Genomic DNA, 14286 nt, shown 5'->3' with positions numbered 1-14286 from the left:
GGAGGTAGGAATTTGAATTATGTATTGTACTTTAGCAAGGGTCCAACCAGGGAGGCAGAAACCATCCTAAGGTATTTGGAACAGAGACAATTTAAAAGAGCATAGGAAATTGGTCACGCAGAGGATGGAAGAGCTACAAAGCCAAACAGGAGATAAAGAGGTGACCCAGAAACTGGCAACAGCAGGAAATTGCTGCCATTCTTTCGACTGGTGAGATAGTGGGGGAAGAAAGGGACTGGAAGAACTGGGCTGGGGTAAGATCATCCCAGTGGCTTCCTGGCGGAAGCGGGGGCCACAGAAGGTAGGGCATTCCAGGAAAAGAAAACTGCTGCTGAAGATACTGCCCAAGGAAGAGCTGGAGAGGGAGAAATAGCCTGGCTTCTCCCTGCTTCCCTTCTTCCAAAAGGGTCTCCCATTGGCTGAAGCGACCCAGATGCCAGATGCCAAGGCTTCTGGGAAATGTGGACTCCTGCAACACAGAACCAAGCGGGAGGAGGGCAGGATGGAAAATAGCTGGCAAGCACCTCGCTTGGCTGCTGAGTGAGCATCACCAGCTAGTCGCTGTATTCAACAAAACGTGGACGTGTGTGGAGGTATCACGAGTCCTTTAGATGGTAATTAAACCTTATCTGTTGGTTTCCTCCATAAGACTGTGAGCTCCTTGGTTCCTCAAAAAATTACAAATAGAAATACCATATGACCCAGTAATTCCACTGCTGGGTATTGACCCAAAGAAAACAAGAACGCTAATTTGAAAAGATCTGAGTTTGCTAAGTTTGCTGCAGCATCATTTACAATAGCCAAGATATGGAAGCTGCCCAAGGGCCCCCCGATAGATGAATAGATAAAGAAGATGTGGTAAATATATACAATGGAATATTACTGAGCCATAAAGAAAGAATGAAATCTTGCCACTTGTGACAACGTAGACAGACCTAAGGGGCATTATGCCAGTGAAATAATTCAGAGAAAGACAAATATTAATTTCACTTATATGTGGAATATAAAAAAACAAATAAACAAGCCACACACACACACACACACACACACACACAAACAGACTCATAAATACAGAGAACAAACTGGTGGTTGCCAGAGGGGAGATGGATGAGTGGATAGGTGAAAACAGATAAAAAAAGATTAAGAAATACAAACTTCCAGTTATAAAATAAATAAGTCAAGAAGAAGAAAAGTGCAGCATAGGGAATATAGTCAATAATATCGTAATAACGTTGTTTGGTGACAGATAATAACTACACTTATTGCGGTGAGCACCAAGTAATATATAGAATTGTCCAATCACTGTATTGTACACTTAAAATTAATATAACTTCGTAGGTTAATCATACTTCAATAAAAAAAAAACTACAAAAAAAAAAAAGACTGTGAGCTCCTTAATAGCAGGGATTTTATCTCAATTTGTATCCCAACAGCTAGCACATTATTTGGTATATAATAGGCACTCAATACTGTTAAATGCCCATAAACACTAATTCCCTGGAAGTACAATGTATTTTAACTCAGCATTTCCCAAAGCTTATTCTGTTGACCATTAATTCAAAGAGATCTTATTGCCTATTACAGGTAAGTAGGACTCTGCCATTCCCAAATAAGTTTGTGAAACACAGTGTTAAGCAGATAGTATCTTAGTCCACTGGGGCTGCAATAACAAAATATCACAGGCTGAGTGGCTTATAAACACCAGAAATTTATTTCCCACAGTTGTGGAGGCTGGAAGTCCAAGATTAAAGTGCCAGTGTGGCTGGGTGGAGGCTCTCTTCCTGTATCCTCGAGAGGTTTCAGAAGGAGCAAGGAAGCTGTCTGCTGTCTGATTTCTGTTACAGCGGCATTCATCTCATTCATGAAGGCTCCACCCTCATGACCTCATCACCTCCCAAAGGCCTCACCTCCTACTATCGTAACATTGGAAATCAGGACCTCAACAAATGAATTGGGGTGGGGGGGAGGACAACATTTTCAGATCATAGCAGCTGGTTTCTTTATTGCAGAAAATTAACAAAGCTCACTCAGAGCTTTTAAAGTGTGCTTGAAGAGAGAGTTGTATTATGCAGCATCATTTCAACACAGATGACCACAGAACACTTTTTTCCCAAAGGACTAACATCATGCAGGGACATCATAAGGAGACACTGCTTTAAATGTCCTCATATTCGCTGTATTACTTTATTTCATCTCTGAAATATTTCTGTGAGACAGGAAAGAACACGGTCACACCTTATAGATAAAACTGTTGCTAGTAAATAATTAAAACTAAATAGCACATCATCAAGTATTAATTGAACATATAAGATGACATTTGCTATCCTAGTCACCGTGGGGCTAGAAGAAAATTATAAGTCTTAGTTCTTGCTCTATGAAGACATAAGACATACAAGAAAAACAGAGAACCATAAAATAGAACTTTCTTTTTATCCAACAATATTTTTATACATGTTTCAGTACATCAAAGTAGCTGGTATTGCCTGATTATTGAAAGTATGAGACACATGAAAGGGAAATTATTTACTAGAGTTATAAGCAGGTCAGTGCTGGCGCTTACATTACCTTTGAGCTTCATGAACTGTAAAAGCAAATCACTAGCTGGTATGACATCTACCATATAAAGAAGGTAACAGATCCGTCAATAATTAGTCAGCAATATCAATGCACCAGAACTAGAGCAATGTTGAATCCAACCTCATGATCTTCTGAAAATAACCATTCAGAAGTCCCTGGGAAATCCCTAGACTCCTTCCCAGTGATCTACCTCGAACTCTATTTTTTTCTATCACAAACATTTTAATAATGAAGATTAACAACGTCAAATATTATTTATAGAAAGATATAAGGTCCTTGGTTTTGTTATCTAAGACGTGTGTCCTGTGGAATTAACATTATCTTTAGCCTTAACAATGGGGCACTTACACGAGAAAACTTGGTCAGCATGTAATAATGAAAGATAACAGTCTTCTGTTAAATAATTGTTAAGAGACGTTGGTCAAATGTTTTGGCATCCTCCCCTAATGGCCTCTCTACTGCATAGTACATTATTAACATTAACCTGCAATGCATTTTTTAAAAGATTTTATTTATTTATTTGAGAGAGAGAAAGTAAGAGAGAGAGTGTGCGCAAGCCGGAGGTGGAGGGTCAGAGGGAGAGGGAGAAGCAGACTCCCTGCCGAGCAGAGTAGGGAGCCCAACACGGGCTCGATCCCAGGACCCTGGATTCATGACCTGAGCCAAAGGCAGATGCTTAGCCAACTGAGCTACCCAGGCGCCCCTATAAAGCATTTTTTGAGAATTGGCAAAAAGTTGCTAGATCGTGTTACTAAAAGTGGTTTTATCGTACTACAAGCATAAACGAAAGACCAAGGAACAGTAAAAAATGTTTTACCTTACTGTGGGTGATAGCATTCACAGCACAAACAATAACTAATGGGAAAACTTTGGGTGTCACTCTCTAAAGTTCAGTGCTCTCAGCTGTGAAAAAGAATAAACTGCCTGCCTCGATGGGGTAAAATGAGAACGGAGTAAGTTCTGTAGCTTACTGGTCCCTTCAGGACACTGGGCCTAAATAAACTAGTTAAACACTTAATACTATACCCTCCCCATTCCTCCCAGGAGATTGGTAATAGACAACATACTGAATGCTCTGTGAGTTTTGCCATAATGAAATGGATTAATTTTCCACAACCAAATGTTTCTCAAATCTATTTGTTCCTGTTTGCTTTTTCCTGTTAACATCTATTGGTACACCCAGGAATCAGGGTCCCTCAGAACGCACTGAGGGTGATATATTAAGAAAAAAAAGATGAACTTTAATGACATCCATGAATAAGTTTTGAACCTGAGGCTGGTAGTCTTTCCGACTACAACCAGCACACACCAGAAGACACTCTTGCTAAGCTGCAGGTAGCTGGACAGGTCAAGTACTACAGGGCACTGATGATTCCTGTGTCCTGAGCACAGATTTTATGCATCTCATGGTATCACAGAGAATGATGTAAAGCTCTCCAGAGTGTGTTTTGAGGGTTTTTTTTTTTTAAATAGGAATGGTTTTGAATCACGTTCCTCAGTTCGCTTTCTTTGTGAATGATCACGCATTTTTACCTGACAGTGAACCAATGTGCAATCTCTGTGTTAGAGAGGCTAACTAACTAACCCATGCTAACCCTGGCCTCAGCAGTATCTAGGTATGGCTATGTTAGCTGGTGGTAACAAAGGGAAGTAAGCTAAAAATCAAATGACTCTCTTGGAAAGACTCGACTCTGCATCAAGTAAATGAAGACTTGGACCCTGTCAAAAACATCAATCTAAATAATTCTAGGTTAAAAGTCTTGCCTAGCTGCTCACATGATAGACCCAAGTGCAACGGATAACTCTTTCTTCCACCATTTTAACCAATCATTACCATTAGCATTTTTTTTTCACAAATACAAACTTAGGAAGTAAAAAAACCTATAATTCAAAATAGGTAAAAACCGAGTACACTTGGCAGTAAAGAAACCAGAGAGTCCAGCACACCCTCACAGAACATAAACCAACAACAACACACTCTCCGGTTGAAGGACGCAAACACAGCACAAGAAATGATAGCAGGTTTGTAATTTGCAGGTGGAGTCACAAATCAAAATAGTCTTTATCTAAGCATAGTGTGGAAAAGATCTGGTCCTTCTGCCTTCTGAGCGTATACACAGGACTGACTATCCACCAGTAAACACCCAAAATCTCTAAGATCAGGGAGAACACAGCTATAAACTGGTCCGTTCCTACATTAGTTATGATATTTTGCTGCTTACATCATATTATCCCCAAAATAACTATGGATAGAAAGAGATTGATAATCCATACTTCACTTACTGGTGGACGTAAGCCTAGGCCCACAACACTGGTATTATATGAGGTTTGAAGTGAATAAAATTGGGTCCTGTTTCCCAAAATGTGGCCTGGGGACCATCTGTGTTCTAGAACCTCTGGGGAGTCCATTAAAAGGGCCTCACCTGGGCCCCACCCAGACCTGCCTACGAATCAGACTGTCTGGGACAGAGCTGGACTCTGCCAGAGAAATAAACTCCTAGGGCACTTTAAGGCCCACTAGGGAATTAAGAATATTGTATTGAATTTTGATGTCAGTGATTGATACGGAGAACTTGAAAGCTTCATAGGAAAATTTGGAAAACCATAAAAAACTTTCCAAAGTAAGCCTTAGGAGTACAAGTTCTTCTGGGCAAAAATAAAAAAATGTATGTAAAAGAAGAAAACTGGTGGGGCACCTGGGTGGCTCGGTCAGTAAAGTGTCTGCCTTCAGCTCAGGTCAGGATCCTGGAGTCCCGGGATGGAGCTCCGCTTCGGGCTCCCTGCTCGGCGGGGAGTCTGCTTCTCCCTCTCCCTGTGCCCCTCCCCCAACTCATGTTCTCTCTCCCTCATTCTCTCTCAAATAAATAAATAAAATCTTAAAAAAAAAAAGAAAATCGGTGACTATGGCTATTTGAAAATGTAATTTTAAAGTATTAAATACAGGGGCGCCTGGGTGGCTCAGTCAGTTAAGCGACTGCCTTTGGCTCAGGTCATGATCCTGGAGTCCTAGGATCGAGTCCCGCATCGGGCTCCCTGCTCGGCGGGGAGTCTGCTTCTCCCTCTGACCCTCTTCCCTCTCGTGCTCTCTGTCTCTCATTCTCTCTCTCTCAAATAAATAAATAAAATCTTAATAAATAAATAAATAAATAAATAAATAAAACATTAAATACAAACATATAAAATTTGGTATTTTAGGTTTTATGAAAGATCAGCTAATTCATTGACATCCCTGCCTTTAACGAGTCCAGAGCTCAGAGTGGATGGCACCCGAGGTGTTTGCTGTCGGTTGTCCCCACTGCTGCTCCCTCTCGCCCCTCCCTGGCTACCAAAGCCCCGCTCACGCTGCCACACTGCCTAGCTTCCATCCGCAGCCTGTTCTTCTCAATGAGCAATGTATGTGGGACATACGACTGGGCAGAAAGGAGTGGTCTGTGGCCCTAGAAAGGACCACTCTTCAGCAAGAGTGCATCGTCTTTTTCCCTAGAGATGTCTAAGATCAGGAGACTCCCTTCCTTAGTCAGAGCCAACTGAAGTGCCATCTTGCCTACCGGCAGAAGCTCTGACTGGCTGGCTCCTGAGTGTCCTCCTGGCCTGGTCATTCTGCTTTTGCAAGACACACACGGCTTGGGCGCCTGGGTGGCTCAGATGGTTGAGCGTCTGCCTTCGGCTCAGGTCGTGATCCCGGGGTCCTGGGATCAAGTCCCGCATCGGACTCCCTGCTCAGCGGGAGGCCTGCTTCTCCCTCTGCCTCTCTCTCTCTCTGTCTCTCATGAATAAATAAATTTAAAAAATCTTTAAAAAAAAAAAAAAGACACACATGGCTTTATGGAGTTGGTCAAGGGCCGTCTTCACCCATCTCTCTGGGCTGCAGCATGGTCCTCATGTCTGTCAGTGAGAATTTGTGACTGAAAATCCACTGCATGAAAACTACAGAGGGTGTATGAAGGTCTTTTTTGAGTTGTCCCATCTATAAAATCTTGTTTCTGTCATACAGCAATGGTCAATGAAAGAATATATATAATATATGTCTGTATTACATAATGTCCATATGACAATTATAACATGTATATAGTACGTATTAAGATTGAGGAAAATGATTTTCTGTGACAAAAACAGGAAGAGATGGAACAAGGATGTCCTCAGCCAAGAGGACACTACACACCTTTCCACAGCCCAATTACAGAAGTTTGTATCAGATTATAACACAAGTAAACGTTAACTAACTTCTGAAAGTAAACCATCTCCCAGAAGTCACATGTTTCTAAAAGACGAAATCGTTAGCTTAGAACAGGGTTCTCGGGCTGGGGGCTCAGAACCAGCATCATCTGGAAACCCGTTAGAGATGCAAAGTATCGGGCCCCTCCCCAAACGGACGGAATCAGAGTTCTGGGTGGGCCCCAGCAATCTGTGTCTTAAAAGTCCTGGGTGATCCTGATGCATGACAGATAGCCAGAAAGAAGGAAAGCACGAGGTGGCATATCACATGACAAGTCAGGTTTAAAGGGGAGCAAGGGAAGGAGAGTCATGAGCCCTCATCCTAAAGGGATGACAGACAGGTTCGGGTGGGACCCTACTGTGAAGGGACTCTGGAAAGGCAGTGATACCTTCATCACACAGAGCAAGGGATGCTCAAAAAAACACTCCGTCATCATTACTGTCTTCAGCAGCACTTAACTATCAATTAGTTGAGAAGATGGTCTCCCCTGGCTTCTCAGAACAGAGCACCTTCCAAACTGGAGAGGTCGCTGTTTGCTCCTGACTACCCACTTTATACATACACGTGACGCACGTTCAAGCTAAATGGGACATAGTATAAATTTGGGACTCCCTTCCGTGCCCCTTTATGACAGCAGCAAGCAGTTTCTTAGGACTAGATGGACACACTCAGATCCTGACGTTCACAGGCACCAGTTAGAGAACTTACAGGCAGACCTGATCTGTCTTCACAACGTTGCCCCATGTTCTATTGACAGAACACGCAAATAAGGCATTTCCCTAACACATGCATTAAAAGTATGATACTGATGTTTAAAAATTTTGTGGAAGGACTTCATGACTACGGCAGTACTTGAAAGCACATAATTATTTTTTAAGATTTTATTTATTTATTTATTTGACAGAGAAAGAGAGAGAGAGAGAGCAGGAACACAAGCGGCGGGGGGGGGGGGGGTGGGAGAGGGAGAAGCAGGTTCCCCGCGGAGCAGGGAGCCCGAAGCGGGGCTCGATCCCGGGAGCCTGGGATCATGACCTGAGCTGAAGGCAGACGCTTAATGACTGAGCCACCCAGGCGCCCGAAAGCACATAATTTTATATTCAACAAACGAACCCAACATGAAAACCTGTTTTCTCCTAGCACCATCACCATCCGATATGCATGGACCCATTTTTATTATACATTCTATTTCTCTGAGGCTCTCTGCATGCCTTTTAAAAACTCAACTGAAGGGCATCTGGGTGGCTCAGTCTGTTAAGCCTCTGCCTTCAGCTCAGGTCAGGATCTCAGGGTTCTGGGATCGAGCCCCACGTCGTGCTCCCTGCTCAGTGGGAAGCCCGCTTCTCCCTCTCCCTCTGCTGCTCTCTCACTGGCGCTCTCTCTCTCAAATAAATGAATAAAATTTAAAAAAATAAAAGAAATAAAAATAAAAACTCAATTGCAGGTAAAACTCAACCAAGGCCAGTTTTTGAAAAAATTCTGACAGAAACATGACGTAAAACATAAGATGGAGATGTGGCAATTGAAGTTTCTGTACAAGTTGTCCCAAGAAGAGCACGAGTCATTGATTCCTTGAAGTACTCCTCGACGGGGGCAAATGTCATACCCAACAGTCCTGTCTTGCCTTGCTCTGCCAGTTGGCAGGTGACATTTTAACCTCTAACCAACCATAGCAAGACAATTCAAAATTAAGGTTGACACTTTGTCCTTTAACTAGTTCCAACATACTGCAGGGGCTTCACTGCCTGATGTTACACCATATGTGCAAACTCCAGACACAGCAGGCGGGGGTAAGCAGGACGCCTCTGTACTTTGCCATTCTCCTGCTTCCTGTTGTTTTTGGAGCAACCCTAACTTTAGCTAAACATAACCCCTCTGGGTGAATCATTTTTAGTAAGAGAATCCGCCTTATAGCAGAGTTCACTGTATGTTGACTGTATTTCGAAAGCGGGGCCAGCTCTGGAATGCATAAGAACCCACTGGCTTGGTATTTTGCAGTCTTTATGAAACTGGCCCATTTTATGAAAAATTTCATAAAATAAAATTACTGACCACTTAAGTATTTATACATAAAACCCCAAACAATTATGGAATGAATAACAGGAAGAATTCTTTTGGAAGCTTTCTTTTTTTTTTTTTCCAACTCGTCTACCATTAAGCAGTAGTGACGAATGGCAGGTTCTTCAAAACCTTTTCCATAACTCGAGTTATTTTTTCTTTCTAAATTTACTCTAAATCTTGAGTAATGGGATGTGTTTACTTACTTGTGCCCTCAAGAGGTTCGAGTCAGAAAAAACTCTTTTAGGTTTTGCGTTCATAAGTATCTTTTGGCAGGTAGGAGAAATATATATGAGAAAGGAGAGAATATCAACTGCTAATAATAAACTATATCCTTAGCTTAATGTCAGTGACTCTTGCCAAGCAGAGTTCATGAAAAGCATGTACAAAAGGGGGGGAAAGTTACTTTTAAAAATATACATAACTTCCCCAGTGATCTTTCCCCTTGAGTTTTCTGTAAAATAGAACATTTAGCTCTGTATCATTCCAAAAAATCTGTACACAGCTTGAAGAGGAGAGCATAAATCTCTGGGTCTCAGATTCACTTCCTGTTGCCTTCCTTCATTATACATTTAAAGATAATCAATAAAAAGTGATTTCTCTTTGTAAACATTTTCCTGTCCTGCCAGGAATAAGAGCATTCCCTGCCCTAAAATGAAGGAAAAATGGAAAGTAATATTCACCATAAGAGGAGAAAAAGAAACTGCCTAAGCATTTTTCCTTAGCCAAGTGAAACACAAACAGCAAATCAAGTTTACTCCTAAAGAAAAACAAATTTTAAATACTCCTGGCATTAATTCTATTTCTGAAATCTGTGGTATCAAGAAGTTTTCAAATTCTGGATTTCTATCTCGGCTTTCAACAACCCCTTTGTGTTTTCTAATCGTTTTACTATATTTCTGTATGAATACATATATATTCACATACGTATACACGCATATATACGATATATATATAAAAATATATATATATGTATCATACACATGACTTTAGCTCAATGTTGAACACTGAAACACCAAAGAAAGGACAGCTAAGTCCCCCAAACTGCTCCTAGGGCAGAGTGAGACGCAAAACTTCAGGGGAAAACACAGATGAGAACAGCATTAATCCAGTACAGGAATAAAGAACTGCAAGCAACTCTGTCATTTGTTTTAAATCACAAACCTTTTTGGCCCCTTGCCTTTTTAGCGCAAGGATTTTCTCATTCATAATGTTACTTGAAAGTGTTCTATTAAATAACCCGCAATCATCTGTTGGGGTTTCTCCAACAGAATCTAGCTGAAACTTATCCATTTTAATTTTTTTCTTCTTCTTCTGGATTCTTCTTCTGGATTTTTCACAAAAGACTGTAAGTAAACCCCACATCGAAGAGGAACAGACTTTTACTCTGTAATGAAGTTACAAATACATTTTATACGTTTTCCTGGCTTCCTATTTCCCTTCGTTCTGTGCTATCTACACGTTGTCATATTTTACCAGGACGGAATATAAATCAGACAAGTTCAACCCGTCAGTTTGAAGAATGGAGGTGAAAAGCGCAGTGGAAAATATATAAAATATAATTAAAACCATATGACCAGAGATATTGAAGTAATACTTGTTGGAGGAAACCCAAGTAAAAATCAAACCTTTTCTGGTGTTAGTGAGACTCTCCAGTCCATTTGGGACAAGCACTCAGTGTTCGCTATTTTTTTCTTTCTTCACAGCAAGAGCATCCAGGGAAGTTAAATCCTAACAAGATAATTAAGCCTACAGCTGTATTTGTAGCAGAATGAAATCCATAGTTGTTCATGTAAAACTGATCTCTCATTTAAAACCATATCATTTATTTAGAAATATAGTTTAAGATTCATCAAGGGTCAATTTTATACCCGCCAAAGAGTATTAAAGGCTTATGACAGCAATGTTGACTCAAAAACCTTTTCTACTTTTCATCTCTAAAGACCTGAAGATGCCAGTAAGACACAGATAATCTAATTGCTTACGGTCGAACAAGGAGAGCAGGAAGTTATAAAATCTAAACTATCTCCCCTACTACATTATAAACAATCTCCATGTTACCACCTCATATAGGTTGTACTTAGGAGGCCAATGACATATATATGTCTAAGGATGTACAGAAATTAAGATCTCTTCAAGTTTTAAAGCTATTCCAGTAAAAAAAAAAAAAAAAAAAATCATTGACTCTGGCAGTCTGTCACCAAAGCCATCCCATGTCTATTTCTCCAGAGCATTCCAAGTACCAATTAGAAGGATTTCAGCAGACGACCACTACATAATTTTCAATATTGCTTTGGGATTCCAGGAAACAAGTCAAACCGAACAAGTCACTTACCCCCCAGAAACTGAATTCCTCCAGCCACTCTTCCCACTGTCCTGGAGATGAGCTCTGACACACAGCAACCCATGAGGGCGGTGAGAGCCACCAGGAGGAGGAGGCCACAGCCCAGGCCCGTCACGATGGTACAGATCCTCCATTCCACACTGGGAATGCCCTGGAAGGAGGCGTAGCGCCCACATTCCTCCACCATCACCATCATCTGCCGGCTCTCATCATGCACAGGATAGGAGCATCTCCGGAAAGTACCGAAGGACACAGACTTGCCCAGCTGTGATCCCCAGAGCCAGTAAGGCATGAAGAACCCCACACAGGAGGTGGCAGCACAAAGAAAGGAGAGCAAAGCCCAGATCACCCCGGTACAAGTCAGGCTGGATGCCATCTTTCAACAGGGCAACGGGGACCCACAGTAACCGTTCTGGGACTGCAGGAGTGAGGGAAGGCGTGAAACCACCAGGGAATGGCAGGTAGTCCACACTTCTGTAATGGGGGGTGTCTAGCAACAGAAGGGATCCTCAGTCTTCCTGGCCATCAACTTTCCATCCTCTGTGGTAAGGACGATGGTCCCTGGCAAGACAATAAATAATATTAAAAGTTAAATGTTTTTAGAGAAACGATAACACCAGTTCAGCTGGGCTGCGACTCCTAATGAATAAACATTCAAACTTGCCTCAACACTTCAAAAGTGGGAAGAACTAATTCTCCCTAGAAACTTGTCCACAATTCAAGTTTTGTCAAACTAGCTCAAAGCTTTTTCATGTCTTTATCTCCCATAAATGCTCCCAAATTAACTCTGACAGCTATTTACTTAAAGAAATGCATGGCTTCTATTTGCCAAGTCAGTGAATTTAATTCGCATGCTTGCAGTGAAAGTAATGTAGCATTTTTACTAGCAGTAAACATGATTCCAAATATTAAAATAAAGTGAACCATGCCATGGTTTGTTTATTTGGCTTGCAAGTTCATGCTCATAATTTGTAGCAACTTTTCCGTGTCCCTTTAGGTGCATTAGCTCTGCACGAGCCCAAACAAAATAATTAGGATAATTTTCACAGTGGCTGAGCACCATAAATTCAACAGATACTACGGACTGTCTAGGCACATAGAATGGATGGAACTATTAGGCATTCCCTGTACTCATTCAGTAGTATTTGTGAATTCCCTCGTCTTAACTCCCTTCTTTCTCCTAGGGGAAATGAAAGAAAGGCTGTGTATGACTTCCTTCTGATTCATTGGTTCCAATAAAATTGTCAGGACTATCTCTCCCGCTGAACGATTGTCAGTGTCTAATCTGAAAAGTAATCCACACTTTCCAGTACTCCACATGGAAGCCCAGTCATTCAAATAGTTCAACCGCATCGACTTCCACCCCTCCCTTCCTTTCAAAAGGAGTTCTTGAACCATTTCCCACACTTTCCATAAAGAAATGAATACAGAAGCAGAGCCCATGCACCCCACAGTTCCATTCCCAGAACCTGTAACTCCAGCTCCCCAGCAAATTCCCTCTCCCTCGCCTCTCCCTTTAACCCAACCCTCACCCCTACCGTTTCCTCCCCACCCGCCGCCCCATTTCCAGTCCAGTGTGTCACTCCAGGGAAGCTCCAACTACTTTTTTTTTTTTTTTTAATCTTGTCAACTGCGGTCAGCGTCAGCGTTAGCCGCTGAACTTGGTCTCCCTGGGCCATGAGGCTGGGGGAGACGCGGGTTGGGGGGGCGGCGTGGGGGGAGGAAGGCCCTCATCTGGAGCTAGGGTGAGGAGCCCCGAGGTGAGGCCAAGCCCATAGTCGGCCCCTCGCAATGGCCCCACCCTGGACGACACCCCATGATCCCTGAGCCCCGAAGGGGGAAGAGGGGTATTTTCCAGCCGGCCCGCGCGAAGGGAGGGGAAAGCATGGGAAGGCAGCACCCCCCGGAGGCAGCCGCCGACAGCGGACGCGGCGGCAGAGAGAGCCGACCGCGCCGCCGGGCTCAGGAAGTCCGGAGCCGGGAGCAGCCCGACTCCGGCGGCGGGGGAGCAGGGGGCGCGGGGAGAGAGCGGAGCCCGCGGCGCCGGGCAGCCAGCGCTCTACTCACAAGGCTGGCGGGCGGCGGCCGGGGCGCGCACACAACTTGCCGTCTTCCGCGGGCGGAACATCCACGGCGCAGAAGAGCGTCCTTCCTCCTCGCCGCTGTCCCTAACAGCCGCGGCCACCCCGGGCCCGCCTCGGGGCAGAGAGCGGCGTCCGGCCGGAGGCGGAGGGTCTCCAGAAGGCCGGGCTGCGCGGCCACCCGCGGAGCCCCAGCTGCCCGCGCTCTCCGGCGGCGGCTCGGGCGGAGCGCGGTGGCCACGCGCGGGGCGCCCGGGCTCGCACGCAGAGGAACAGAGCTCCCTTTGGCAGGCGAGGCACGCACCGCCTCCTCCCCTCGGCGGCCCGGCCCTCCTCTTTCTCCTGTCCCCTCCCCTCCCGCGCCCGGGGACCCACGGCCGGCGGAACCGGGACGCGGCGCGGCCGCGCGGGACTCGGGAGTCCCCGCCCGTCCCGGGGGCAGCTCAGGCGGCTCCCCCAGCCCGCCCACCCCTCGTGGCGGCTCCTGCCAAGGGGAGGGCGGGGAGGCAAGCAGACGGAGAAGTAGGGGAGAAAGTTGCGGGTCCCTCTCGGTGCTCCCGAGGGGCCGCGGAAGACGAGACACGTTCCCTGGTTGCCTTTCTGGGTCTGGGGTTTGCGGTTGAAGCGCCGGCCCCTACCGGAGGTGTAGATGAAAAGGAGGGCCTTAAAACTGGGTAAAGTGACCCTTTGGAGCTTTGAGGAGATCCCTGGGTTGTGGCCACTTTGGAAGGAGTGAGAAAAGCTAGTGTAGACTGAGATAAGAGCGGGAAGCCTAAGGCTCAGGGATTCTGCCTGGCAAGCGTCTTCCAGACATGCCAGGGAGAAGGCGGGGGAGGCTTCCAGCGAGCGAGCCTCTCCCAACAGATACCCTTTCTGGGAACCTCTTTTAAGCCGTTGTATTCTCTCTCTCTCTCTCCCTCTCCCTCTTTTTCTCTTTCTCTCTCTCTCTCTGTCTTTCCCGCTCCCTCTCCTCCCTTCTCCCCCACCTACCCTTCCCTTCCATCCCTCCATCC

General features: G+C 44.5%; 1 protein-coding gene across 2 annotated transcripts in view; it reads right to left on the bottom strand.

Moving 5' to 3' along the window:
• Positions 1-13574, bottom strand: part of LHFPL6 (LHFPL tetraspan subfamily member 6) — a 242803-nt gene extending 229229 nt beyond the window's left edge. The window contains exons 1-2 of one of the 2 annotated variants that reach the window (XM_027591021.2): positions 13260-13574; positions 11184-11753 (exon numbers count right to left, since the gene is read on the bottom strand). In XM_027591021.2, the coding sequence (XP_027446822.1) occupies positions 11184-11568 (385 nt within the window). In that variant the 5' untranslated portion in view covers positions 11569-11753; positions 13260-13574. The remainder of the gene's footprint in view (positions 1-11183; positions 11754-13259) is intronic. The other variant, XM_027591020.2, reaches the window with a different exon arrangement.
• Positions 13575-14286: the final 712 nt, after the last annotated feature.

Source organism: Zalophus californianus, chromosome 3 (genome assembly GCF_009762305.2).
Source record: "Zalophus californianus isolate mZalCal1 chromosome 3, mZalCal1.pri.v2, whole genome shotgun sequence".
NCBI classification, from domain to species: Eukaryota; Metazoa; Chordata; class Mammalia; order Carnivora; family Otariidae; genus Zalophus; species Zalophus californianus.
The sequence above is the reverse complement of the archived record's forward strand: the minus strand, read 5'-3'. Positions and strand labels throughout refer to the sequence as shown.